Source organism: Photinus pyralis, unplaced genomic scaffold, assembly GCF_008802855.1.
Source record: "Photinus pyralis isolate 1611_PpyrPB1 unplaced genomic scaffold, Ppyr1.3 Ppyr1.4_LG8, whole genome shotgun sequence".
In the NCBI taxonomy this organism is placed as follows: Eukaryota; Metazoa; Arthropoda; class Insecta; order Coleoptera; family Lampyridae; genus Photinus; species Photinus pyralis.
In genome coordinates, this window is record NW_022170819.1 from 34957990 (window position 1) to 34984819 (window position 26830).

General features: G+C 37.7%; 1 protein-coding gene across 3 annotated transcripts in view; it reads right to left on the reverse strand.

The window, feature by feature from the left end:
• The window catches only part of LOC116177975, a 53391-nt gene that overhangs the window by 22146 nt on the left and 4415 nt on the right, over positions 1–26830 (reverse strand). Inside the window, exons 2-4 of one of the 3 annotated variants that reach the window (XM_031497174.1) lie at positions 12184–12507; positions 7865–8092; positions 2901–3125 (exon numbers count right to left, since the gene is read on the reverse strand). In XM_031497174.1, coding sequence (XP_031353034.1) covers positions 2901–3125; positions 7865–8092; positions 12184–12507 — 777 coding nt within the window. The remainder of the gene's footprint in view (positions 1–2900; positions 3126–7864; positions 8093–12183; positions 12508–26830) is intronic. The other 2 variants (XM_031497176.1, XM_031497175.1) reach the window with 2 other exon arrangements.

Here is a 26830-nt window from a genome sequence, read left to right on the forward strand (position 1 = left end):
CTTTACTAGATGTGAATTTTGCACCTACCAATTTTTCTTCTGCTTGTGCAACAAGCCATTGAATGGACGGTATCTTATCATTTTTAACCGAAGAATACTGTTCGTGTACGGGTCTTAAGAAGTCATAAAAGCCTTCAAGAGGCCTGAATAGAGTGATCTTTGAGTCTTTTTGAGACTTTAGGGTCTTTAGTAGCACTTAAAACCCTTTGATAGAACTTAAGTGGTTAGCTTTCAGAATACGTGACAGGTGTTACAGACAAAATTTGTATATACGTGGTTCTTTTAGTAAAGGCAAACATATCGCATATTTTACTCAGGTGTGCGCATGCGCAGACTGCGCAATGATAAGTTTCTTATATAAATATACTTTCTTTTAGAGTTAAGTTATTTAAGAGCATTTAAGGGTCCCCAATAATCTCCAAACTCCAAGAACCTCAGAGGGTCTCCAAGAACCTCCTGTTTTTTTAAATCTTTGAAGTGTTTGTTAGCCTCAGATTTTAATAGGTTTCATGGATCAATGAGAAAATTTGAAGAAACTTGAGATTGTTCAAAAGTATTTGGTTTCCAAGATCCTTCACGAGTCCTTTACGAAGTTTAAAGGTCTTTTAAGAGTTTTAGAAACTTTAGTGTTTTCAACCACTTCTTATAACGTTAAAGGGACCTTATGACCTTAAGAGCTTTTGTCACGGGTATAAACTGCCAGTCAAATATTGAGCGTAAAGAATTTGTTTGGATACTTGTAGTCATGCTACGCATGCGGAATGAGACATAGTGGACTATTGTCTGGTTGTGGTTTTCAATTACGCTCTGTTAATTAACCTTCTTTAGTAACTTTTGCAATTCAGCTATATGGGTATCAGGCTGTGAGAAAATTTTGATGTTAAACCACAGCTCCAAAATTCGTTCACGGGGGGGTTACTTTTCGAAAGGTTTAAATTGATTCGCGTTTGAATTTTCTGAAAGGCCACGTCAAAGGTCCTTAGAAAAAGATTCTCGAGACTTCAAAAAATATTTACTTTGGAATAATATCTGTAACGGTAACGCCTAATTTGAATAGCATTGCATTGTTACAGATTTGTTAGTAGAGTGAGTAGGGTAGTCGAAGGGGTACTGGCAAAATTGATAAAAGTGTTTTCCCGAGAAATTTTGGTGTAGTCGATTTTTGGTAAAAAAGGAAGGTAATAACTGCCTTTTTTGAGGCCCGAAAAGAAAATTGTCTCAGATCGACCCGGAGCAAAAATTTTCTTATAAAATGTGGCCTGTAGAATCCATAATATCAAACAGTTCCAAGATTGGGCTACTAGTTCAAAAGTTACAGCCCTTTGAATTTTCTTTCGCAATTGGTTTCTAGTCCATAACTTTTGATTGAGAAGTCTAATCGAAAAAGTACGACTTGTTTTGGATTCTACGCACCAAAATTAATAAGAAAAAGTGTTTTCCCGAGAAATTTTGGTGTAGTCGATTTTTGGTAAAAAGGGAAGGTTATACACTGCCTTTTTTTGAGGCCCGAATGTGGCCTGTAGAATCCATAATTTCCAACAGTTCCAAGATTGGGTTACTAGTTCAAAAGTTACAGCCCTTTGAATTTTCTTTCGAAATTGGTCTGTAGTCCATTTGATTGAGAAGTCAGTGATTTTAATGGCCGTTTTTAATAATAATAAACCATTCTGTAGGTGTTAATTACTCGTAGTTAAAAAAATAAATGCGGCAATTGAATTCATTTGGTTTTGGCCTAACAGCACGGTTCAAAATACAATTAACTTTTCAAAATTCGTTCGGATTTGGGTTAGCAGTTTCGGTTTTTAATCACGGTAGTGTTAACCGCCGAGCTCGCATCAGAAAAAAAAAAGGAATTCAGTTGTGGGTTACTCGCGCATCCCTGTGTGGTTCAGACTAATAGTTTTGCATAACCGTTCGAGCAGGGAAAAAATCTCATGCGTCATTTGCCAAGGTGAAACTTGCAGTCTTTCGGGCATCAGAAATTGGGTATTTTTCTTGAAACGTAAATATACAATGCGAGTTCCGTGCGTTTACAAGTAATACAAAAACGCCCAAAAGTGTATTACTTGTAACGTGTTAGTTTTTATCCACGCTAACGAAAGGGATTATTAGTTAAAGAAAACACGATAAAATACTTGAACAGTTAGGTGAATTACCGTCACGTAAAATTATTACCGTGTTCGGTCGAGGTCAAATCAATTAAACGTGCCTGTCGCATATTTTTTTTGCTACAAAGGTCTTTTATTCTGGCGCATAGGAAACAATAATAAGTTAGAATTCGTAATAAAAGTCTCCTCCTGTGGTAGTTAAAAATATTGCTTACCGCAGTCCATAAACACAGGCACTAGCCGTTCAAAAAACTAAGTCTAGAAGACAGGGATTACTAAACTACCGACGGAATGTTCCAATGTACAGTTTCAATTGTTTAATTTTTCTGAATCATTGCCTTTGTAAGAACGGCCGTCTCCAGCCTATTTTTGTATTAATATCGTCATCTGCAGAAGGACATTTTTTATATGCGGTACCGTTATTTTATCTATGTAAAAATTAAGGGTTGCATATCTTTAAGAAAAATCGTCGGACTTTATAATTGATTAAAGTACAAAAAATTATTTAAAAAAATTTGGAGTGTACGTTCTTAAAGATAGGCGAATTAAAGCCGTTTGTATTGCATGTATTTTATTATTGCAGAAATTCATGTTCAATCTGATTTAATCGGACAGTGATAAAGTAAAAAAGAATGGAAAAGTGAAAATATTCGCTCGCCACGTCACCACCGAGTATGTCGAAATTATTTATCGATGTGTAGTTGTAGTCCGATTAATTTTTTTGTGTAAAGTTCAGCGATAAGTAAAAGTTAGTAAATCTAAAATATCAACAAAGAAAAGGTAGGTACTAACCGGTCATCGCAACTACAGTGCATTAAAGTGTTCACCCTCCAATTGAACAGTCCATACTTGGTCTCGAACCCGCCAATCCAAAAGGGGCACGCTGTGTCGTGCCTCCTGCAGCACTTGTCCGTCCGCGAAAATCCGCCAAGCTCCGTGTACTTCTCGGCCGAAAAACCCTTGCCGCACCATTTGGTGCCCGGTATTTGTAGCCAGTCGACGATGCTCCGTTTCCTTCTGGACACACCATCGATAAAATGAGACATTTCGTACACTTAACCTAAATATCCCCATTTACAGGAATTGTGCTTGAATTTTTCTCGCTCGCGTTTTGTGGAAAAGTCGAACGTGTCAGATAAGGGCCCGCTTACAAATCACATTTATTCCGCGTCGACGCTCGCGACGCGACGTCCTATTTTTCTCTCGAACTTAATTAGAAATACGTTATACTTTATAAAGTCATACTTGTGGAGACGGGTTTCTTTTTCTACCATTACCTTTAAACGATTTTTATGGTCTAGACTTAAGGGTTGCGTAATTTAACTAATTACAATTTTTTTAATAACCTTCTTTACTCCTATTCTTTCACTTCGTTCAGAAGCACTACAATCCGTGAACAAACGGCCAAAAAAGTAGTTCCACAGATTAAAGTTTTAGGAAGGAGGGAGGAAAATTTTGGATTCGGGCTTCAATTTGTGAAAGATGGGTTTAGTGTGATCATACTCACCAAAAAGTGTACAAATTTCATTAGAAATACTGCTAAAAGCGTCAATACACACAAAAAGTATATTTCGTGCATTTCAACTAAGAGTTATACATTTTCCAAACAGTTTTCGAGATATACGTTTTGGAAAAATGCCAATTTCCCGGAAAAGATTTTTACTTGATATTTTTTCAATGCTTCATCCAGGAAAAAGCGCTTCCTAGTGAAAGAGAGGAAAATGTTGATAATAAATAAAAGATGTGACAACTTTCCTCCACTTTTTTCCAAACTGGTTTCGAGTTCTACGTTCTGGTTCTGGAAAATTGGTATTTTCTTAAAAAAATTTTAGTCTCACGCTTAAATTCGTTTTAATGTCATTCAATCCTCTATCCTAGAAAAAATGTCTCATAGAGAAAGAGAAAAACATAAATGCCACGACAACTTTCAATGACTTTCGTGCTATAAACCTTTTCTAAAACGGTTTGGAGATATACTTTTTGGAAAAGTTAAAATTTTCCACAAAAAGGGAAAGTAAAAAATGTTTCGATTCGAAATAAAAGTCGTTGCAGTTTGAGCCATACATCTTTCCAAACTATTTTCAAAATATACGTTTTGGAAAAGTGTCAACTCTCCAAAAAACTTGTTTATCCTAGAAATAAAGTCCCCATGTCGCAAGAAAATTAAAATTCCTCTGAAAATATATGAAATAGGTATAATTGACGTTATACTCGAATACATTTCTAACTAATTGGGCTAATTCTTCGTAGTTCTCCGTGATTGCCATTGGAAATGTCACTTGACCTTTTCTTATAAAAATCGCCGTCTTTGCAAATGAAAAGACTTCCATTCAATACAAGAACAGAAGAAAAGTTGGGTACGTGACGTTATTGAGACCACCAGATCCGATCATTAAATTAATAAAAATGACTAGAGGGAACCTTAATTAAGCGTTTTTAACAAAAAAAATTTGCGGGAGAAGCGCAAAATTGTGCACAATCTTAATTAACCGTTCAGTTCATTTCGTCGTAATCTGAGATTAAGTTACTTATATTTCGTCATTCTTTAAGTTGGTAAAACTGAAAAATCAGAAGTGACAACTTAAATTTTGTAAAAAATTATGTTAACTCCTTCGTCTACTAAATTGAAATAAGCTGGGTTAACGTGTATGGTAACAGTTAATGTAAATAAATGTAGTGTATATGAGCCGAAAAATGTCGTAGAAAGGGTCGCATTTTGGTTCTGCCCAGGATCGCCTTTTCCGTATCGGCCACCGAGAGGGAAATCCTCATCACTCTAAAGGGGAAAGGCTATCTTTCGCATCTTCCATAGACCGCTTTTTTGTTAGCAACCGCCGACTAACTTCGAAAGATTTTTTTGTATCAGCACAAAAAAAGTAAAAATGTTCATTGCAAATTTGCAGCCATTTTTTTAGCATCATAATAGATATGGAATGAATAAGCGCTCACATAATTGCTTCGCTGCGCTCGTCGGGAGCCAATCTTTATGCTCGAGCGAAAAACACTCACTATTCCCCACTTGTATAATAAATATAGCTATTATTTCGATAGAACAGACTAATAAATGTGTCGAAATATCAATATTCTTGTGACCACCATAGTCTAATAAGTGTTATTGTTGATTTGCATCATCATTAAATTATTTCGTATTTAGACCCACCGTTCCTGTAATCCTGATAACAGCATTTTTGGAAGACAAATTTAATCCAGTAGAAAGTGGGTGACCTATTTCTCCATTCGCCCCTACACGCATTCCTGTGATCCTGTTACAATGATGTTTGGAAGTGGTTGGCAATCCGTTTTAGTTTATTAAAAAAATACAGATAATATCTGTGTGAATGCAGTTCGTCCAGTCTGATGGGGCTTGGAGGTAAGATCTGAAAAATCTTCTTTCGTTCCTGTGCTTCTGATCCCATCATTTTTGAAATACACATTCTTATACTGTTACGAACCTATTTTTTATTGGGACATAGTTCATATGGTAAGAGCCGTGTAACAAGAATTACTTCCTATTGGATCCTGATACAATATTTTTGGATGAAATCATTTATATAACAGGAGCACTAAAATAGTTGCCAGTAAATCAATTTAGTTGTTATTTGCATCTTCTTTCGTTCCTGTGATCCAGATACTTTTTGGACGAGAAATTGACCAACTTAGATCTCATATTTCTGTTATCCTGAGATTTATTGCTTGTGTTTAAGAATAATACAGGAAGAAGACTTACCCTAGAATATATTTGACCATAAATTATCCTACTCATTTTTTGATGAATGAATATGTAAAAAGTGCCAGTCAATAATTATTTCCTATTTACCTTCTTACGTTCCTGGCATTCTGATACAATACCTAATGTTTGGATGAAACATTTTTCATTAAAAGAACCCAATAGCCTAGAAAATGGCAGTTCCCATTTACACCTTTCTGTATTTCTGTGAGTTTTGGGAAAAAACATTATCAGGAAAATATAAGTCTAATATTTGACAAGTAATTCAAATGAGCTAAAACCTGTAAAAAGGGTCTTGAATAGACTCTTCCAGAGTATGAAACTGGGGTATTCCCAGACTCCCCGGTGCTTTATAGCCCTCACCACTCTCATTTCCTAAGGAAGGAAGTCGAAGCCTTCGGGGTTGGGAATGCTCCATACCCCCTAAATCCCCAGTGCACAGCAGTCTCATGACGATCTTCTGAGAAGAAGAATCTGAGTCCTATGTTCTGGGGAGTATGCCCACATTCCTGTGATACGTTCTCCAGTCATAGGCTTAGAGCATCCGTCACTGTCATGGTCATTTTGGAAGTCGTCTTTGCTGAAATGCTGAGGGGCCTCGGCGCTACTGGCAAATATTCGATTACGCTGTGATGACAGACCCCCTGACGATAGGCAGTCCACCTTACAGTGAAAGTAAATTCAAGAGACGATTCTGCGCAGCTGCCGGAGAACAGGATTTTTTCGAGACGAAACCTGGCAAAAAGTTAGCTACATTCCGATGGCGGGACAGGTATGCAATTACAGATAGTAATCATTTTATTCTTGTCTCGTAACCATCAATCTTGAAATTTCGTGTCACAATGTGTTATTATTTGATACCGTTGATGTATTCACGTGGAAGTATATTAATAGTGTGATGTTGCCGTGTCGACTATAACCGTTTATTCCGTGGACGAAGTACCTCATGTAGAATTTATTTAACTGCATTTGCTTTGGTATCTTTTTTCCTTTTGTGTGCGTAATAAATTTTTGTTTTCTTGTCTTCTCTTACGCACAAAAAAAGTTAAAATTCAAATCTCTTTCTGATTGGGTCTCACATCCCAACACATAATAAGAACCACCATAGTATACTTCCACAATGTAGGAGTCGCATTTGTACCATCCAGTGAAAACCGGCCATTGCCAAGATTTAAAAGTGGTGCGAAACATCCGACTTTTCGACATGGAAGTTAGATGACTCTGCTTGTCATTTTCCAAATATAGGTTGAGTCGAGGAGTGAGTCAAAGTGTCAGGTCCGGATACAAGGGCCCCTAAGATCACTACAGTAACGATGGGTCTTCTTTGCTCCATACGACCAGGTTCTCACGCAAAATATTTAGAGCTGTCGGACTCTCATGGTCTAAGTAGATTAACCAAAGTCTTCTTTACAGGGGCGGTATTTCACATTCCCAGATCCCTAGCGTTATATTTTCTCGCCAAAAGCTTAAAGCACCTCCCGTGATCATTTTGTAAGGAGGATAATCGACATCTTCTTTCCATATGCTCATACCCTCAGTGCTACGTTCTTCTCCTGCCCAATATATAAAATCTTCACCCCCTTCTTTCGTGATATTTTCTAACAAGGGTAATCGAAGTATTCTCTTTAGACTCCCCCCCCCCCCCTCCATTCCTACATTCTCTCGGCAAAAATTTAGACCTCGCCCGACAGAAACAAAAACCTCGCACGTAGACTGAGGAGGGGACCAGGAGAGATCCCTTAAGCATCTCTGACGTCATTATACTCATTCATAACTTACTGCCTTGCCGATTATTTCTGCTCCAAACTAGTTATCTCTGCGAAACACATTAGGAATAGGGACAACGGGAAATTTAGTGTTTTTATACAAATATTTAACGTGTTTCTTAATTCAGTTTTCAAAAAAAAGGGTTAGAATTTGTACCATTTTAGTGCCGGCGTTAAACCACTTCTCTATTAAGTGTGTGTGAATTCATAACAACTAAACGAAAAAAAAAAAAACAAAAAATAAAACAAAATAAAAATCCTACCTGTTGTCGCAAAAACAGTGCGACATAGTAAAAGGTTTCGGATTGTAGAAGTGATACTTGGTAGTGAATCCGTCTATGTTCAACTTGCAGTGGTCGTGTTTTCGGCAGCACCTGTCTGTGTTCGACATAGCCCCCAAGTTTGTATAGGAAGGCGCTATGTCGTCGTAACCGCACCAAAGGGTGCCCGGCCATATTAGGTAGTCCGAAATCGCTCGCGTTTGTCTTGACCTGTATGTGGCAAAAAATGGTACTTAGGCAAATGAAGTAATAGTAAAGGGAAAGAGGGTTGGGTTCATGCGAAAGTATAAAAGCGAGTGTGCTCAAAGAAGGTACGCATACTGATAGAAGCAGTGGGTGTTCGGAAACAAAAATGGGTGCATCTATGGAAGCAGGTGCACATTTAACCCCAAGCTTCTTCAAACATGTGTTTTGGATAAAATTGAATAATACCTTTTCAAAAATTAACTTCCGTACTCCAACGACTGTTACAGGAGATTAAACGATTTCTTACTCCTCTGGTCTGTCGTACTTCTTCATTGGTTCAAAATGTTGACTGAGAGTTTTGCATTTATTAATTGAACCTTAGCATTTTAAACAATTGACTATTGCTTTTAATAAACTGGAAATTTCTAACTATGGAATTTCATTTTATTTTTACATTTCGGTTTTGCCACCATTCACTATCAATACGACAAGGAAATCATCTTCAACAGGTGGTCGCTTTTCCGCTTCAAAAATTTTGTTTTTAATTTGTATTTTGTTCAACATAGGAAAATTTATACATATACCGCTTCATAGCGAATGTGAACGAAAGTATGTCTTGAAATAAAAGCGATAGCAACGCGTTTATTTTTGATAAAGATACGCATTTTGGAGATAAAACGTTGGTTTGACTGGATTGTAAAGGAGTTTTCGGCAGACGAGGTTAGATTTTCAAAGAGCTAGCACGTATTATTTGCGTGTGAGAATTTTATTTTCGCGTTTCACAGCTAATTTCGCGAATGGCTACGTACCGTCATACGTGCGCTAAAACTTCCATTTGTACAGAGATAAAATGTTACCAGTTTTATTTTAAGTACAACATTCTAAACAAGACCGTTGTTACTCTCTTTCAATCGGATCGTTAAGCAGCGGTGATTGAAACCAAATTTTTTGAAGTTAGCCCAATGTCGTTTTTTTTACGAGTGGTAAAATCTACGAGAAGGACCATTTTCGAGTCGGAGAAGCACGTTCCAAGACGGAATCAATTAATCTAACATTAAATTCATTGTGATAAACAAAGAAGTGTTTTGGATCGCTAACAGTAACGGCTGGTTAAAAACAAGGTCCTTAAAGACAGAAATGTGGCCATTGGAGCCTGAATTTTTAAAATTATGGACTGTAACGTACCCTTAACGCCACCTTCACTAAATTAGGCATAACACTCCTACGCGCGCCCGAAAGTCTACTTAAAACAACCCCAAAATGCCACTTTAAGTAACACTAATAGCTGTAGAAACCACCAAGTCGGAACGCAAGGGACCCAGAACGGTCCGGAAGGCATTTCCGTTTCCTGTCTGTGCCTGCAAACCCATCTGGGGACTGGATTACGCGAATCGGAAAAGCGCCTGGCTCCAAGAGCAGAACGCACAGTTTTCGCGGCTGCCGCCAGCAAAACGAGACTTGCCCCAGAAGGAACTCGTGCGCATGTTGGAACTGGGGTTGGTAGAAGAATGTGATTTCACCTGGGCCGTCCTTGTCGTCATGGTCTCCAAACGGGACGGGACCGTAAGAGCATTGATTATCGCCGATTGAATTCCCTCTCCATCTCCGCTAGTTATCCATTACTGAGGATGGATGACTTCCTTCACGTGTTGGATACTGGAAATTCATCGTACGATGCGAGGATCACGATAAAACCGCCTTTTGGCTTATATCGTTTTAAAAGGATGCCGTTCGGGCTTAGAAACGCCCCCGCGATCGTTTTCGAAACTAAAAAATGGCATCGACTGAGCAGCAGACGCAGTTCTTCATTGAGCTAAAGAAACTGCTAACAACCCATTTTACTTCTGGCGGACCCCAGCCTGCCCTTTAGATTACGCACCGACACCAGTGGGTACGCCTTAGTCCTGGGCCAAGGAGATAAGCACAAGAAGCGCCCAGTTGAATACGCCACCCGCCTCCTCAACCCCACTGAAAGGAATTCTACAGAACGGGAAGCGGTCGCAGTCGTTGGGGTATGATGGGCTCTCGTCCTCCAGCCGTTCAAGGCCACCCCAGAAAAGTACTCCCGATGGGCTGAGCGAGGATATCTTATCAGCCAAGGGATTCTTTACCGGTAATCGCCCGACTCCAACTCTGAGGACCCCCAATTATTAGTCGTTACTGACGCAGCAAAAATTATGATCTAAAACCAAGTCCGAGGCAGAATACCGGAATGACCACTGTCCGGTTTGCTATGCACTCCACCAAGAACCAATCCACGAGATCTGAGTGACCTAGAGATCTGCGCATGCGACAAGTTCAAAATCATTCCCTGTGTTCAGGGGGCATTCCAAGGTCACTGAAGAGCATACACGTGGGTTCTGTCCTGAACTAAAACAAGGTCACTGCAGGTCAAACGGTGTGGTTCGTCGCTGAACTACTTAGGTTAATTTCACTGAAGGTCAAACGGTGGGTTCCTACCTGAACTAAAATGTAATTCGACCGCCGTGTATGGCCGATTCTGAGATGTGAAGGAAAAGAACTTATGTAAGTCTCTTTCCTTACAAGATATTAAATATGTCTGGGATAACAGAGGAATCATGGACCAAACCTGTCGATGCTGTGACGGCAATGAGATTCATTATTATCCAGAGTTCGCAGAGGAATACAGCGATTACAGCACCGAGGAGTACCAAGAGTGCCTTCTAAATGTATCCTAGTGACTGAAGATGGCATATTTCCTTGTGTATGAATTAAGACAATTGTATGTAAAGTAAGTAAAGAAAAAGAACAGTACTAAAATGCAATAGAATGAAGCGCTTACAGATAAAAAGCGATTGTGCAAGCAGATAAGACTCAAAGTACAAGTATAGCAAACCTGGCCGAAGGTTGGTTTTCTTTGGGTGCGTTTCGGTTTTTCGATGCGATTAGGAAAAATTGGGTGGGAAAAAAATTCGTCTCCGAGGGATACCGAAAATTTGAAGTATATATAGGGGGTGGTAATAAGATTCTTTATTAAACGACAATCGGTAAAAAGTTTAAGGACGATTAATTGGTGCTTTTGCTCGATGTTAGTAAACCCTCAAATACAAGGGAAAAATTGACACACTGCCGAACATTGATAAATTATGCCAGTGAGGAAACAAAACTTTTTTAAAATGATTGGATTTTTGATTGTATGGCTGTTTTACCATTAATAACGCAAAATACGACCCATCAGGATCGCAAAGTTACAAAGTAGGTATCTAAATTTGGGATTTCCCGTCATAAATTCAGAAAAAGGGGGTTTTGAAAGGAAATTTTACAAGATATTGGATATTCTGAAATTGGATCAACTTGGGAAATTGTTGGGGGATGTTTTATTATTTTGTGTAGATACTTTCTCGGTTGATATTTTCACTGTTCGTTTACAAAATTCGGTTCCTGATTGCATTCACAATTCTGATATGGATGGAAAGGAAGCTATGGGAAGTTACATCGTTATCAGGTCATAAACAAAAAAATGTCTGTTGTAAATCGAAATTGGGATTGTTAACGTTTGCAATTCTCCAATCACCATCACTGCGACCACTTTCAATTTGCCCATTTCAATAAATGTTGGACGGTAATTTACGGTTTACCACCGGCAATCGTTTCTATGGTAGGAGCGGTTGTAAAGTTTCACTTGGACTTTTGTTATTTTACGATGAATTATCGTCAGTGAAAAGACATACAAGAGCTCGTTATTATAATCGATTTATATTTGAACGCGGTGCAGATTAGTGCCAAAGCCGTCCGGGCGCACCTTGAGATTTCAAAATTAGACCCTCTTCCATCTAAATATTTCTTCAAGCGGAAAAAGAAGGACGTTTAAATAACGACGCGTTATTTGTGGTAACAATAACTTTATGTAATGAGTGCATAAGCTATAATTAGGGTCGGTCATAATTCGACGATATTTGCGTGCAAAAGATTCGTGTGATGTTAGTAAAGTACAAATTTAACCTAAAACGTGTATAGTTAATAACAACCCGCCTACCCAAAAAAAGCGGACACAATTCAAGCACAATTCAAGGGGATTTTGCTTATTTACAAGTACGAGTAAAAGCGGAATTAAGTGGCACTAATTGCCACTTTCGCTCTCAGGAGAGGAATACCTTTTGCGACTCGATTCTTCTCGCTGCCTAACCTCTCGCAGACTCTTCCTTATCGCCTTGTGACTCTTCCTACATAAATCCCTGAGCTTCGAGTAGTGCCACCATGGCCTAATATCGTCCGGCAGTCTCCTATCATCTAAACTATCTACAGTAACGTTTGAGGTAGTCTTAATTAGATCTTCGTTGAACTTCACCAAGAACAACTCGACTTGATCTCTTTGATGAAGATACTCGCAGTCTATTATATTGTCACGATCGTCGTATATTAGTTGAATGAAGTGTTTTCCATCGGTTAACTGACGAAACGTTAGCCTTACTTTTGACCTGCAAAAAAAAGAGAGCCAAAGGTTAAACAAATAAATGGCATAACAGTGCTTGCAATATAATCAATCATCGAGCCAGACGTTCACAATTGCTTTAATACAAAATTCGCTTCGTTAATTATTGTTATACGTATGTATTGATTGGATATTGTAATTAGTTTTTGGAAGCGCCTTAAGTCATACCTTTCACGGAAATTGCTTGAAAACCTTGCATGATCGATTGGTTTAGTGCAAAAAAATGGTAATGAATTGAATGCCAATTCGTCTGCCAGGCCAGGTTTTACACGAAATGTCAGGCTTGAGAAACCTGAATATTTCAAAGCTAAAGTGCAAAATCGACGTAAAACAAATAATAGACGTTCCACCAGGGCATGTCTGAACAGGAGAGGAATTTCCCTCCGGGACTCGCGTCAACTTACCCTTCGCCTGCTGATTCCAGAGCATTTTACTAACGATTGAAGCCCCTTTTTAAAAATTCCAAACATTTCAAATACAACAAAGTCCCTATAATCTAATACGAAAAATCCTTAATTACTTCTGCAAAAATTAATACAGTAGAACCACGATTATCCGAGCTAATGTGGTCGAGACGTATCACAAAGAACCACTGCTAAAACTGCTGTGTAAATGTTTACGTAGTTTGCTCGTAACTTTTAAAGTACAAGTATGCGCCAGAAATGAAAGCGTTCCGAGAAATTGTGCATCATTTGAAAATTCTAAAAAGTCTCGTGTTACCGTTGTGGTGCCATATGTTACGAAAGTACTACCTAAGTAGCTTAATTTGTAAGTAGAGTTTAAGTAAGTTGTTGTTGTTAACTAGTGATGTATCAATAACGGGGTAGTCGGTGAAGAGACGTACTTTCTTAATATATTTAATAGAGAGACACAGATTATCACACCGTCGCCAAATTCTAATGTACACGGTCCGTTACCTATGTTTCCTAATTCATTGTCACTGAAGGAGAGTTGTATTCATTGTAATGCAATCAAAAGGGCCGTCGTGTATTCGCTCCGGAAAACTCGCCACGGTAAATTCGCCGCCGAAAATTCGCCCCCGGAATATTCGCCCCAAATAAATTCGCCCCCAAGTAAATTCGGCCCCAAGTAAATTCGTCCCGGAATATTCGCCCCCAACAAAAATTGGCCCCGACAAATTCGCCCTTAGAAGATTCGCCCCCGTAGGATTCGCCCCATAACATTTATTAACCCTGGCCCTGTTACCTCCGAGGATTAATAAATCTTATGGGGCGAATCCCACGGGAGCGGAATCGCCGGGGGCGAATCTTCCACGAGCGAATTTGTCGAGGGCGAACTTGCCGGGGGCGATTCCGGGGCGAATCTTTCTGGGGCGAATCTTACGGAGGCGAATAGTCCGGGTACGAATTTACTTGGGGGTGAGTTTTCTTGGGGGCGAATATTCCGGGGGCGAATTTTCGGGGGCGAATCATCCTACAATCAAAATAGTATATGGCAACATTTTGAAATGAGATAGTATATTTGCATTCGTTTCAAAACTGGTTTCTGCGCCGTTATCTTTTAGTTTTGAAAGTAGATAACGGACCTGTCACAGCACTTTTCTTAGCATTCGACGTTTTATATTGGTTGACCCCTTTGTAAAATTTCGTTTTATTTACTTGACTGTGATGAAAAAGTAGTTTTAGTTGGAATATTACAAAAGGCGAAAAAAACCGAAAGGAAATTTGATTCGGCTCACAAAAACACCAACATATTCTTTTTACTCAATCTCATCATATACGAGTATATTGGTAAAAATGCCTCGCATTTTAAGACTCCGCTAGAGTGAGTATATTCCTTATATTACTTATAAAGTAATCGTAAACGATTTACAAAAAGCGCATTTCCACTTGCATTCATTTTCCATTTGTAAGATGCAACTTCTGTTAAAATCCTAAAAACCCGGCCACAAATAAGTAAGATAGGGTTGCATATGTGCAATCCCTATTTGACGTGCCACTTCAGTGTCAGTTTAAAGAAGAATCCTACCAGGAATCCTACCCTAAAATTTTAGAAGAATTAGTTTACAAATAACGAAGAGATAACGAGAGTCTGGGCATGCGCAAGAATTGTTTTGCGTATTTTTAGTCGGAACAAATTGCACATGCGCACCTTTTTTAAATAAGCATCAATTTTACTTTTAACTAAGAACATGTGTACCAAATTTCAAAACGATCGGACATTTCTAAACAAAGTTATCGTTCATACGGACAGATAGATGGACAGACAGACAAACGAACAGACGGACAGACCAACAGACAGACGACAGACAGCAATGCAAAATTATAAACGATCTCTAGGATCGTTAATAAACGGAAAAAGGGTAAAATTATGAAACATGTAAAAAATGGTTTTTGTTTTTATTTACAATAACTTTTTTAGCAATAAAGGCAGAAAAAAATTCCTTCCTTGGTGAAAGCCTCGACACCACAACGAACCAAATAGCGAAAAAAGTACAACAATAGCTCTTAAGATAAAGAACTAGTCGCGTCCAGACAAGAGGACGAACGGACAGACGGGCAGACGGACGGACAAAGTGGCCACAATAGCGCATTTTTTAAATTTTATGGATGTGATGGTGTCCGTCTGTCCGTGAACTGTCAAACGCTTGGACCGATTTGGTTCAAACTTTGCACAGGTGACCTATATACCAAAAGTAATAAGCCTATTGAAAATGGGTCAAGTCCAATGACCCCTTGGGGTTACGCCTCTCTGTCGTCTCTGCCAAACGATTGAACCTATTCGGTGCAAACTTTGCACAATTAACCTATATGCCACAAGTAATAAGCCTATTGCAAATGGGTCAAACCCAATGACCCCTTGGGGTCACACTTCTCTGTCTCTGTCAAACGCTTGAACCTATTCGGTTCAAACTTTGCACAGTTGTCCTATATGCCACAAGTAAGAATCCTATTGAAAATGGGTCAAATCCAATGACCCCGTAGGGTCACTCCTCTCTGCCTCTGGCAAACGCTTGAACCTATGCGGTTCAAACTTTGCACAGTTAACATATATACCACATGTAACAAGCCAATTGACAATGGGTCAAATCCAAAGACTCCGTGGAGTCACACCAAGGTGCTCTGCCGCTTTTGTAAACGCTCTTTATGGGTTTATTCTCTTTCACACTCCCTTGAAGACGTCATTGCGCCAATTCCACGAACCCTATCCGTGTTTGTTATAACTTTTCGTGATTCCTTCAATCTTCTCAATCCTTCTCCACGCTCTTGCTGCCTTTTTGATAATACGAAAAGTCGTAATTGCACGGTCTGGGTGGACAATTGGCCCCGCAACGTTAAAAGGTCGCCTGGCCGCTAGGCCAGTCCCCCTCCCCTCGCTCTCACCAAAAAAATTCACAACTCGAAAACGGTGCAAAGACGATGCCGGTGTGGTAAGAGGAGGGGCACTAATTTGCGCGTCGAAAGCAGTGGAAGAAGAATCTTTATCACCACCTTTGTGGGGGAGAGGGGGGTCTGTGATAAGTACCGTGTGTTCTATTTTGGTAGAGCCTGAAGTGTATCTCAGCTGTTTTTGTGATACTTTTAATCAATCTAGCAACATTGCTAGGGCGAAAACGAAAAGTTTGTCTTTTTGGGCTGTTATAATATCTTGCTACCCATATGTAAGAAAAAGGTAAAGTGCCTATTTTAGACATTATTACGTAGAACCCAGTCAAAAAAAAATTTTAGAGCATCGTTTCTAGGATTTGACCCAAAGGTGGTATTTTTTAAATACAACACTCTGTATTGAAATGACATGTTTCTAGCGTCAGTCACTTTTATTGATTGGTATCGGCTGCATTAGTTACTATGGATACAATAAACAAAACAAAATCCATGGCCTACTACGCAATCACTAACAAATTAATGTTTGATTTCCATGGCTAAAATTTAAAAGAAATAGAATAGAGTGTAATACATCAATATAATCAAGAAAAAGAAAAACTATTGACGTTAATAAATACATGGTGTTACTTTTAAAAAATACCAACTTCAAATTTCAGAAACGATGGTACAAACATTTTTTGGACTACGTCAGTGGATTCTACGTAAAAATTTCACTGTAATTAATTACTTTCTCCATTTGTCGGTATAGTCTCAGCGAAACGCGCTCCTCAAGCGACACTTTCTAGTTTAAAACAATATTCGTTGTCAAAAATTTGTTCCGTATATAGTTAAATATTTTGGTGTGTTAATATATTCCATCGCTCAATCCAACTAAATTAGCTACTAATTAGCACACTCAGCTGTAAAATCAGCAATGTCTATAGGTTCAATTAAAAAATTTCCAAGCAATGTCTAATTTAGTGTTTGTATTAGCCGAGTTAGACTACTTTCTGAAATTTTAGATTGCAATTAGTACTTTAATTAGCATATTAGCAGTTTTAATTAATTAATGGTCAAAAGATTTAATCTAAAAACCCTAATTTGTCCCTAATTAGCAAGGAAACTGTGTAATTAGCCCACACGAACAGTTTGTGTTTTGTTTACAATCAGAGAATTATTATTGGTGATAGTTTATCCGAGTTTTAATACGGTGGAAATTAAGTCACGTGTTAAAACACAAAAACGGCCTCAATTTTTTGGAAGTACATAATTTTCTGAGTGTCAAGGTTAATTTCACGCACGTTCCGCTTTCAATTTCCTTTTTTTGATGACAAAGCGAGAGATTATGAAGGTTTAGGTGGCACGGGAAGCGTATATCCACGCGTTTTCTATAATTTTGCAATCGCATTTAAATGATGACACATATGAATGACAATCGATATTAGGCGTAATCAATTAAGCGATTGGAATTGGAGGTCGATATTGAAATCACCGAATCAGGTGATATTATCGTCGGTAAGTATTAATTATCTGTCATGAAATAACACGCGCGTCCGCTGCTCGATAAGAACACAAAAAAATGCGTTCCCATTCCCTGTGACTTAATCGGTTAAGAAATCGGATCGAGTTTCACAAGCGTATAATCAAATAATCATAAAATGACTCACTTATTGTTTGATCCGCCGAGCTTGACACCCTTGCCGAGTGATTCTCGGAGAATTTGATTTTTCACTTAGCAGCGTCGCACCCTCTTACAAAATGTTACGAAAACGTCGGCACGCCGCTGGAATAAAGCGATCAAATAAACATATAGATAGAATTTGGATACATGATACCCTTGCTTTAAGGGATGTGCACATTAATGCGGTTATTAATCTTCGTCCGTTTGATAAGCATCTCGTACTTTTAAAGGGGTCCGGTGTATGGGTACTTTGTTACGGCGAAGAAATGTAAGGGCTTTTGTATGCAATTAAAAATCCGTTTGATGGTTTTTAATTAAATATTTAAAACCTTTTTTTATTGCCATTCAAGGTGTACGTGTAGGTGAGGCGTGGCCCTACAAAGCTGGCATTCAAATCACATACGCGTTTGTTATGGGGAATACAACGGTGCCGAATTAGAAAAAAATGCAAATTTATTACATAGGAATGCTTAGGATATCCTTGCAATTTGCAAATAATAATGTTACTTTACGATATAGGTAAACAGGAGCCCAATTTGTACCTCCCATTTCGTTCTTTTTGACCAATGCGCTTTAATCGTGCCACATTGTGCTTACTGAAGTTCTTTCGTTGAGAGTAACATTGACACATTAGATAGTGGGATAAGAGAATGCCAAAATTTTAGCTTTTCTGAGTTTCAAATATGCCTTTTTTGCAGTGACATTGATCGATTAGTTTTTCTAGTGCATTGGTAAAATACTAGGGGACGAAATTTCCTGGAGCGAATTTTGTAACGATTTATTTTCTCCATTACAAAGCATTAATATTGTTCACGGGATATTTACTTGTTGAAAGATCCTCGTAACTTTTGGATAAATATTGTTGGAATTTAGCAATTCAATTTTTTACTGCGCACTTTCATTTTCCTCTTTATGTCGAGAACCGTATGCAGTTACACTTCATTTAATAAAACAGTTAACAGCGTAAGTTAGAACGCATGGAACTTTAATTGCCATCACCAATATATAGTAGTAATCTCTGGCGAGTGGATTCTTAATTATGAATTCCGCAGCAATTAAGACGGATTTACCTATAAACTCCAATAGTGAGGATATAATTTTCATTCTTATCGTCCGGATGATATTTGAGTACTACAATTTTTCCATCGACAACTGCTGCTTCATCTACATTTAATCCTCTTATTTAAGAGATATGTACATTTAATGACATCAACCAATAGGGTTACCTTTATAATTTCTTTTAGGGTTTTAATTCTAAAGACCAGTTTAAATTCCCGATACGTTACATTACATCCGAAATTCGTTCGACGTACAAATTTTTAACCTTGGATTAAATTCACCGATACCTACGAGTGCCGACGCCCGCCCTTGACATAGACCGCCACTTCCTTCTGAAGAGTGGTTGGCAAATGAAGTACCATACCTGGTATAGGAGCATATTACGAGTAGAGCGAGGCCCCTCAGGCACTATTCGACTAATTATATACCGAGACCCGCGGCTTGGGAGGCTTTCTTTGATTGATTTCAGGTTTTCATGCGAGAATTGAGCTCACTTCTTGGCGTCGACCTCTAACTTTATTCCAAGGTAAGAGTTGGCTTATGTTTACTCCCCATACGTGCGAATTCTGGTCCGGAATATCAATTTATTTGTGGGAAGTTGTGTTACGATTAATATTAGTTTGTTAATCGATCACTCTTGATTGGGGGTTTGTTAAACTGGACTGGAGAATTTCAATTGTATAGCGAAGTTAATAAGATTTGTGACTAACGTAACTTATAATTTTCAGGGTTTGGGAATATTTTGGATTGATGGTATCCAAATGTAGAGACAATTATTATTTTGATGTTTATCTTTATGAAATATTTATTCAGGTACCTAAATCGTTTTTTTACTGTTATTACTACCCTCGTATCTTCTCAGTTTCATACGGAGAGAACTTAGGTTAAATATTGAGTGGCGCTCAACCATTGGTAAGCGTAACGAAGGACGAAGATCAAATGCCCAGATCGAAGTACCGCTGTGACAGATCTCAAGCTTGTATTTTCTTTTTTAACCCTGAGCTAGTTAGCCGTTTACCCGGCGGTTTTGAGGAAAAGCCGCGCCAACTCTACCATCATTCATCAAAGTCATCGGTTGTAGGAGCAAGCTAAGCTCTTGCTTTCATTGCTATACGAGTAACATGATTTAGCCACCCCCCTAAACTTTTTGGCCCTTAGGCTATAGCGTATTGAATCATCCCCTATTGCGCACTGTGTATCGGCCGGAACGCAGTGGTAAAATTATTCATCAGGTAAAAACTATTTTCCAACAGAAATGTAATTTTAAATTAACCTGAAAGAGTAACAATAGAGTAACGACAATCATGCAAGGAAATGTGAAAACCTAGTAGTGTCTTTAGCATCAACAAAATTTGAAAAATAAAATTGCTAGCGCCTGCTAAGAAAAGATACAGTATACTGAAATTTTAAATGCTTTGATAGGGTAATTTTCGACCACCCGCACGTTAGTAAGGGCGGTATTGCATTGGGATAAAAATTACTGGGTTAAAAAATTACACCTCCGGCATTCGCTACAAACCAAATCCTAATAATGAATCGCAATTAAAAATTCAGTTGACTCCGTGTCAACTTCCGAGAATTCTAAAGGATAATTTACACAAACATTGTTTAACACCTGAGATAAATCTTGGGCACAAAAAGAAAAATCTCAACATGAGAACTCTATCTGGGTAGTACAATGGTTTCACGTAAACACACAATTAATTGATTGACAATGACAAAACAATTTATTCAGAAACATGTACGAATCAAATCATCAAGAAAAACCTGAAATAACGAGGGGCGCAGGCCCGTTACATTTACCCCCACACGCAGGTGGTCGACACTAATATAAGTTTTCTCTTAAAAATCTTTCTTCTGAAAAAATCGAATGAAACTTTGCACTTTTTAACTGCATCTGCATAAATTATTCTTATTGGGACCAAACTGCGTCTTCAAATAACAAAAAAAAAACAATAACTTGAAAAAGTTACTGTACAGAAACGTACACGCTCTTATTCCGTGGCAACCGAGCTAACCAGCTCCGTTTTTGTCTTTAATTCGTATTTATCAGAACACCACTTCCACAAAATCATCATACTTCTGTATCCACTAAGGAACGGCAATAAGGAACGCTTCCATAACAAAATTACGCGCAGAAGAAATCGTGTACCTGTATCCTTTGTTATCAGCGCCAAAAACACGTGCGTCTTGAAATCAATTAACTTTCGCAATAACAACGTCCTTATCGTACACGACCAGATAACCCTTAAATGCACTCGACCAGATTTTTAACCTTTTAAATTTTAAAATTATGTAATTTTCACATATTACAAATTAAATAATTTAAACAAGAAATTATGCAATTAAAAGCGATTCTGCTAAAATCAATGTCACAGAAGGTCATACTCGGACGTGGGTTTGAAATTCTGCTAAAATCAATGTCACTGAAGGTGAAACGTGGACGTGGGTTTTAAACTCTGCTAAAATCAATGTCACTGAAGGTCGAACGTGGACGTGGGTTTGAAACTCTGCTAAAATCAATGTCACTGAAGATGAAACGTGTACGTGGGTTTGAAACATGTGGTGGGAGGATTGAGGCTTATATAAGCTTCTATGTGTTTTTTACAAGGTATACATGTATTAAAGATGTCGTGGATGGCATATGCTGAAAAATCATGGACCAAAGCTGTCGATTTCGTGACGGCAGTGAGGCCTGAAGCATAAGTTGCGTAACACGAGTAAGATTTGATATTTATTACGGATAGGGCGTATATAGCTATCAGTACACCATGATATTCATGTAGTAGACATAGGGATTTCCTATACGAATTTCCTATGTCTACTTTTAGGTGATAGAAAGTCTTCTGAAGGACACCTTTATGCAACCAAAATAACCACCTACAACAAATGAAGATCTGCCTGTCATATTAATTAATTTGAATATTATCGCTTTGATTTCCGCATTCAACTAAAGAAAAAGTTGATATTTCCAATAGGTATGTGCCCATAATAGTTAAAGGAGCTGAAGAGATTTATTTTCTGTGAAGCCAAAGCAACAATATTCAAATTAATAATTAATATGACAGCCAGATCGTTATTTGTTTCAAGAAGTTATTTTGGTTGCATAAAATTAGGCGTCCTTCAGAAGACCTTTTATAATTTGAAAGTAGACAGACGAAATACTTGAATATCACTTTATATGTACAGGAGGATATCAAGGTAGATGATTATTAAACTGTGGCCAGGAGTTATGAAATCCACGAGAAAATTAATTCAAGAAAGAAATAATACGCAAGGAGTGTTTCAAGTTCAAGTCCGACAACATGATGTGCCAAGGTATTTTAGGGAGCTATGAAATTCAGGAAGATAATTTTGGAGAAGGGCAAGCAACTCAAAGCGAGCAACCAAAAGCAGGCTAGGAAAACCCGGTGATGCTAAGGAAGGAGATATTCCACAACTGACGCGAATAATGGACACAAGAAAAGAATCGAAAAGCTCTGCAATGGTAGAAAGGAACCAAGAAGAGACTCGAAGGGAAATAAAGAGAGAATTGATGAAGAATAAGGAAATCAAGGAAAAGATGTTATAAGAGAAGTAAATTCAGATTTTGAGCAATTAAAACAAAGCACTCGTTTGGAACCGATATAAATTTGGAATTCGTTACAAAGGAGATTGTTCCAGCTAAACTTAGTTGTTTTGTGTAGGATTTAAGGTAACTGGTCTAATTTATAGAATGGTGTTTCAGGCGTCGTTACCGCCAACAAAAGGAGTAATTAAGTCATCATTTGCCACCGGTCTCGGCAAGATATTGAAATTATTCTTGCAGCCTACGAAAGCTGTTATTAGTTGGAAGATGAAGGCGAATTAATATTTTCAGATTTCAGCGCCGTTAGTTAATTATTAACCATTTTAGTAAGTGAAAACCAGGATAGAAACGACCTTTCGCCAAGAAGTTGCTATAAAAGCGATATTTCCGATTGAAATTGAATTCCAATTAGGCCTAGGTGTTAATTGCCTATTGAAGTTTGAACGCGCCTAAGTGATGACAGACGTTTTAATGAGTTGTAGAAAAAACCGCCAGACAGCGTTCAAATAGTCTCAAAAGAAGCGCGCTTCAAGAATTTTAAGTCTAATGTCAATCCCATATTTTTCCGATAACTGCATGCCGAGTAATTAATTAAAGAAGTTTTAATTTTGAACGCGTTACGAATTAGGTACGCGAGCCTTTTTACATTTGAATCTTGGGTAGAACAGCCACTTTTAATAGACGCAGGGAGCCAAATGAGAGTAATTTCGGAAGAAAACTCGAAACTTCAGAGGCCATTTCTGCGTCGTTGCCATTTCTTAGTTATTTATTGAATTGTCAGCAGTATAAAATGTAAAGGCTTCGGTTTAAACCCATTGGGAGAGTCTGCATCTCATTATCGGGCAGCGGATGGCAGACAGTAAGTAGATGGGGTGATTTACCCAGTCTTGGAAATTGGAACTTTTTTTCTGAGAACAACAGGATTGTAGGTTTCAATTGGGGTGGTTAGAACCTTATAATACAGATAAATTGAAAAGCCACGTTTTTCAAAAGCGTACCTATAACATTAGGAAAACTCTAAAAAACACTCTGTATATGCATTTTTTGTAATGTTCTTCAGAATTAATATCGCGTCCAGTAGAAATTAGTCCTTCATAAAGTTACTTTCAGTAAATAGGCGAAGTACATACTCTCAATAGAAGTAATGAAAGACATTGCCTGGGTTTCAGTTCAGTGGTTAACTCTAAATTTGAAATGACATTTCAGAAGGTGCTACGAAGTTCGAATTTAAGGACGGAAATAAGTGGCCTCCTCGAATCATCGATTGAAAAGCGAATACCCAGTGCCCTAAATTAATTGTTTTGTACCGAGCAATAAAAACTATTTTTAATTTCTTCGCGAAGGCATACACTTTAGGTATCGCAGGCATCCAGCCAAGAGCAAAGAAAATCCGGAATAATAGGCCTATTTTATTACGCTACGCGAAACAATAGCCTCTTCACCAGCCATCGGAAACAAGTGTCGAAGGGGCGGTCGTACGGTTGGGGTAACCACAAAAAGGCTCTGATAATTCCACACTATCTGTGTATAGATTTCAACCTGTATTCGATGTTGTCCTACTCGGTTCGTTGAACAAATTAAGTGTTAATCCTCGACGGTTCGACTTAAGGTAATCGATCACCAAAAGATACAATTCGTCGATAAGTCCTCGATACCTGTGGAACGACGCGTTTTAATTGCCCGCCTTTTCAATTCAGCGACGAAAGTTTGCTGCACTCTAAACACGATTATTCAATCCGTTGTCGCCACAGACTTTAATCCGCTTTAAAATAAAACTGTTGAATCGACTTAGCTTGGCAAAATATTCCGACTCCACTAAACCGAATCGATGTGTTTACAAACTTTCGAAATTCCAAAAATCCCCTTAGATTATTTTTACTGCGGTGACTTTGATCGCCTTTTTTTCCCGTACGTAAATATTTGTACCGAGCCAATGCCGTTACTCATTTTATTGAAGGAAATAAAATGATACAATTTCCCCGGTAGTAGTCAAAATGCGTAATAATAGCGCACTTGATTTAGGCCATTAAATAAAAATAAAAAAAAGGAGCACAGTTTAACTCCAGGACCTCTTCAGCGCCCTCCCTCCTGCACTTAATGTTATCCCCTTTTATGCAACCATTAGAAGATTCTTTTTATGATTGCAACACGGCGAATTATATACAACCGTCTGTCTGGGTTTTGCGAACTTGGACATTTTCTTGATAAATCAGCGACACTACGCAAACATTAATAGTGCAATTGTTTCAAAAAGGGCGATTTTGTTTTTCTCTGAAGTTCATTGGCGGTAAACGAGTAAATAGTTTATGTAGCAACACCAAAGTTGTTTTGTGACTAGTTTTTTTCCAAATTTTATTACCTTATTTGTTTATAAATTGCGTACCTACCTTGAAAATCATACAAATTCAAACGCATTTTGCATAATTTGTAACACACTGAATGTTTAAATATTGGAGGGGTTTGTTTCACAATCCGGTACCACAAAAATCATTCGATTTTTGGATCACTAAGAAGTGTTCTTCTTCTTTTGCCTTGAACCAGTCATTGAGCCATTTTTCCACGTTTTCGTAGGAAGTGAAGGTTAATCCAAAGTTATCCAAATTCGTATGTCGAACCAGAAATCGTATGTAACGTAACGTATCCAGAATTTGAACTGGTCCTTACAATTAAGAGTAAAAATTTTAAAAACCCTAAAAGAAATCAAAGGTCATCCTTCTTCTTTGATGTCATAAAATCCTCTTAAATAATAAATAATTGTAGATAAAGCAGTAATTTTATTGTTGACGGAAAAATTGTCGTACAAAATTTTTTTTTTTTTGATCACACAATATTGATCACAATATGTCGTACAAAAATTACAGCCGAACCTAAAGAAAGGTACACTTCAATTATGCGAAGTTACGATGAGAGGGGAAAAACGCAATTAAAATCTACACTATTAGAGTTTATACGTGAATCCCCAATTGAATAATTCCAATAACTAGAGATTAATAAATATTGCTAATGGCAATTAAAATTCCCTGCGTTCTAACCAATGCTTTCAACTGTTTTAATAAAATGAAGTGTAACTGGATATGGTTCTTGAGAGAAAAAAAAATGAAAGTGGACACAACCCCCGCGCGATAAAATTACGTTGTTAAATTCCAACAATAGATGAAGCCATCTACTCAAAAGTTCCGAAATAAGATACTCAGCATTCGCATGCCTGATGCTTAAAGTATGCAATATGTGTGGCTTTATTAGAAGAATCTTTGGCTAAAATTAAAAAAAAATGAAAGAGTTGCGCAATTTGCGCTTGCGCACATGTGATGTTTACAATATGTGATATGCTTGTCTTGAAGAAACGAAGCAAAATTGAAGAGGAAGTGAATCAACTTAAAACGGTATGAAGACGACTTGTATAGTGAATTAATATCTTCTTAGAACCCTAAAAATTCATAATGAATACTTGTTCTATTAAGAACAATACTGAAAGATTAGGAGGTCGTAACGAAAATTGAAAAAAAGACTAAAAGATGTCCCTTGTTCCATTCGTAAAGTAAAATCCGGTAGCATGAAGATGATTTCAAAATAACACAAATGAACAAGTGTTAACATTAATTAGCGTATTTAGTGTTGTAACAAAAAACCTAATTAACTTCTGGTCGCAGCGAAATAAAAGCCATTAATGCGTGTTTAATGCAATTACAGTATAGAAAAAAAACTTACTGAGTATTTACAACACGGATTTAGATCACTAAGTTAAACATTACGTTTATGGTTTAACATGTGTATGATGAACAAGTTAGCAGTATGCTTTGAACGAGTAGAGAATGAAATTAATGAAAATAATAGGTAGGGTCGATGGGGTTTCAATACCAATTAGCAATTCGTATGAATTTTAATTTAGTGTCACTTAGTTAACAAGCTTATTAGCGACTGATCTCTAAAGCATTTTTATTATGTGTCATTATCTGGGCTTTGAGGCAGATTAGTAACAATAACAAGATTTTTTCTAAAAGATTACGATTCCGGGTTAAATTTACTACAAAACTCGTCAGTAAAATTCAACTTGATTACCACTAGTTAAGGGTGAAACCTTTACTTTCCTATAAGTTAAATAATCCGAGTGAAGAGGGAGAGGTAGAGAAAAGAAGAAAGAGGAGAGAGATGCGATATCGCAAACTTAACCTATTTTAAGAAAATGACAAATTATGCATTTGAAATTTTACAAAAAAGAAAAATCAAAGCGTTCAAGCAAAACAAAAGTGTTCTGTAGTTACACATAACGTTTTTCTAGTGGTTTAGTTTACACAATACTCGCACACGAAAAAATGCACAGATAATAATAAAGTCGCGTAAACTCTAGGATAATGTTAACGCGTCTTCAGACACTTGAATACTAACAGGTATGTCTGTTGTAGTGCAATGAAAAACAAGTTAAGCTTGAAAAATCAAATGACCTTGCAAGTACTACTAGTGTAAAGTCATTCGAATTATTGATTCCTTTTGAGTATTACTTACAGTGTTTATATCCGATTGCCTCCGTGTCACTGCTATTTAGCAATATTTTATGTGCAGCGCGATTCACTACCCCATTTCTTTGTGCTGTTGTCTGTTACAGATGGCTAAAGGATTTCGTAAAATATTGGCGTGCGAGTAAACTGGGAATTGACATGAGGCAGGAGAATGACCT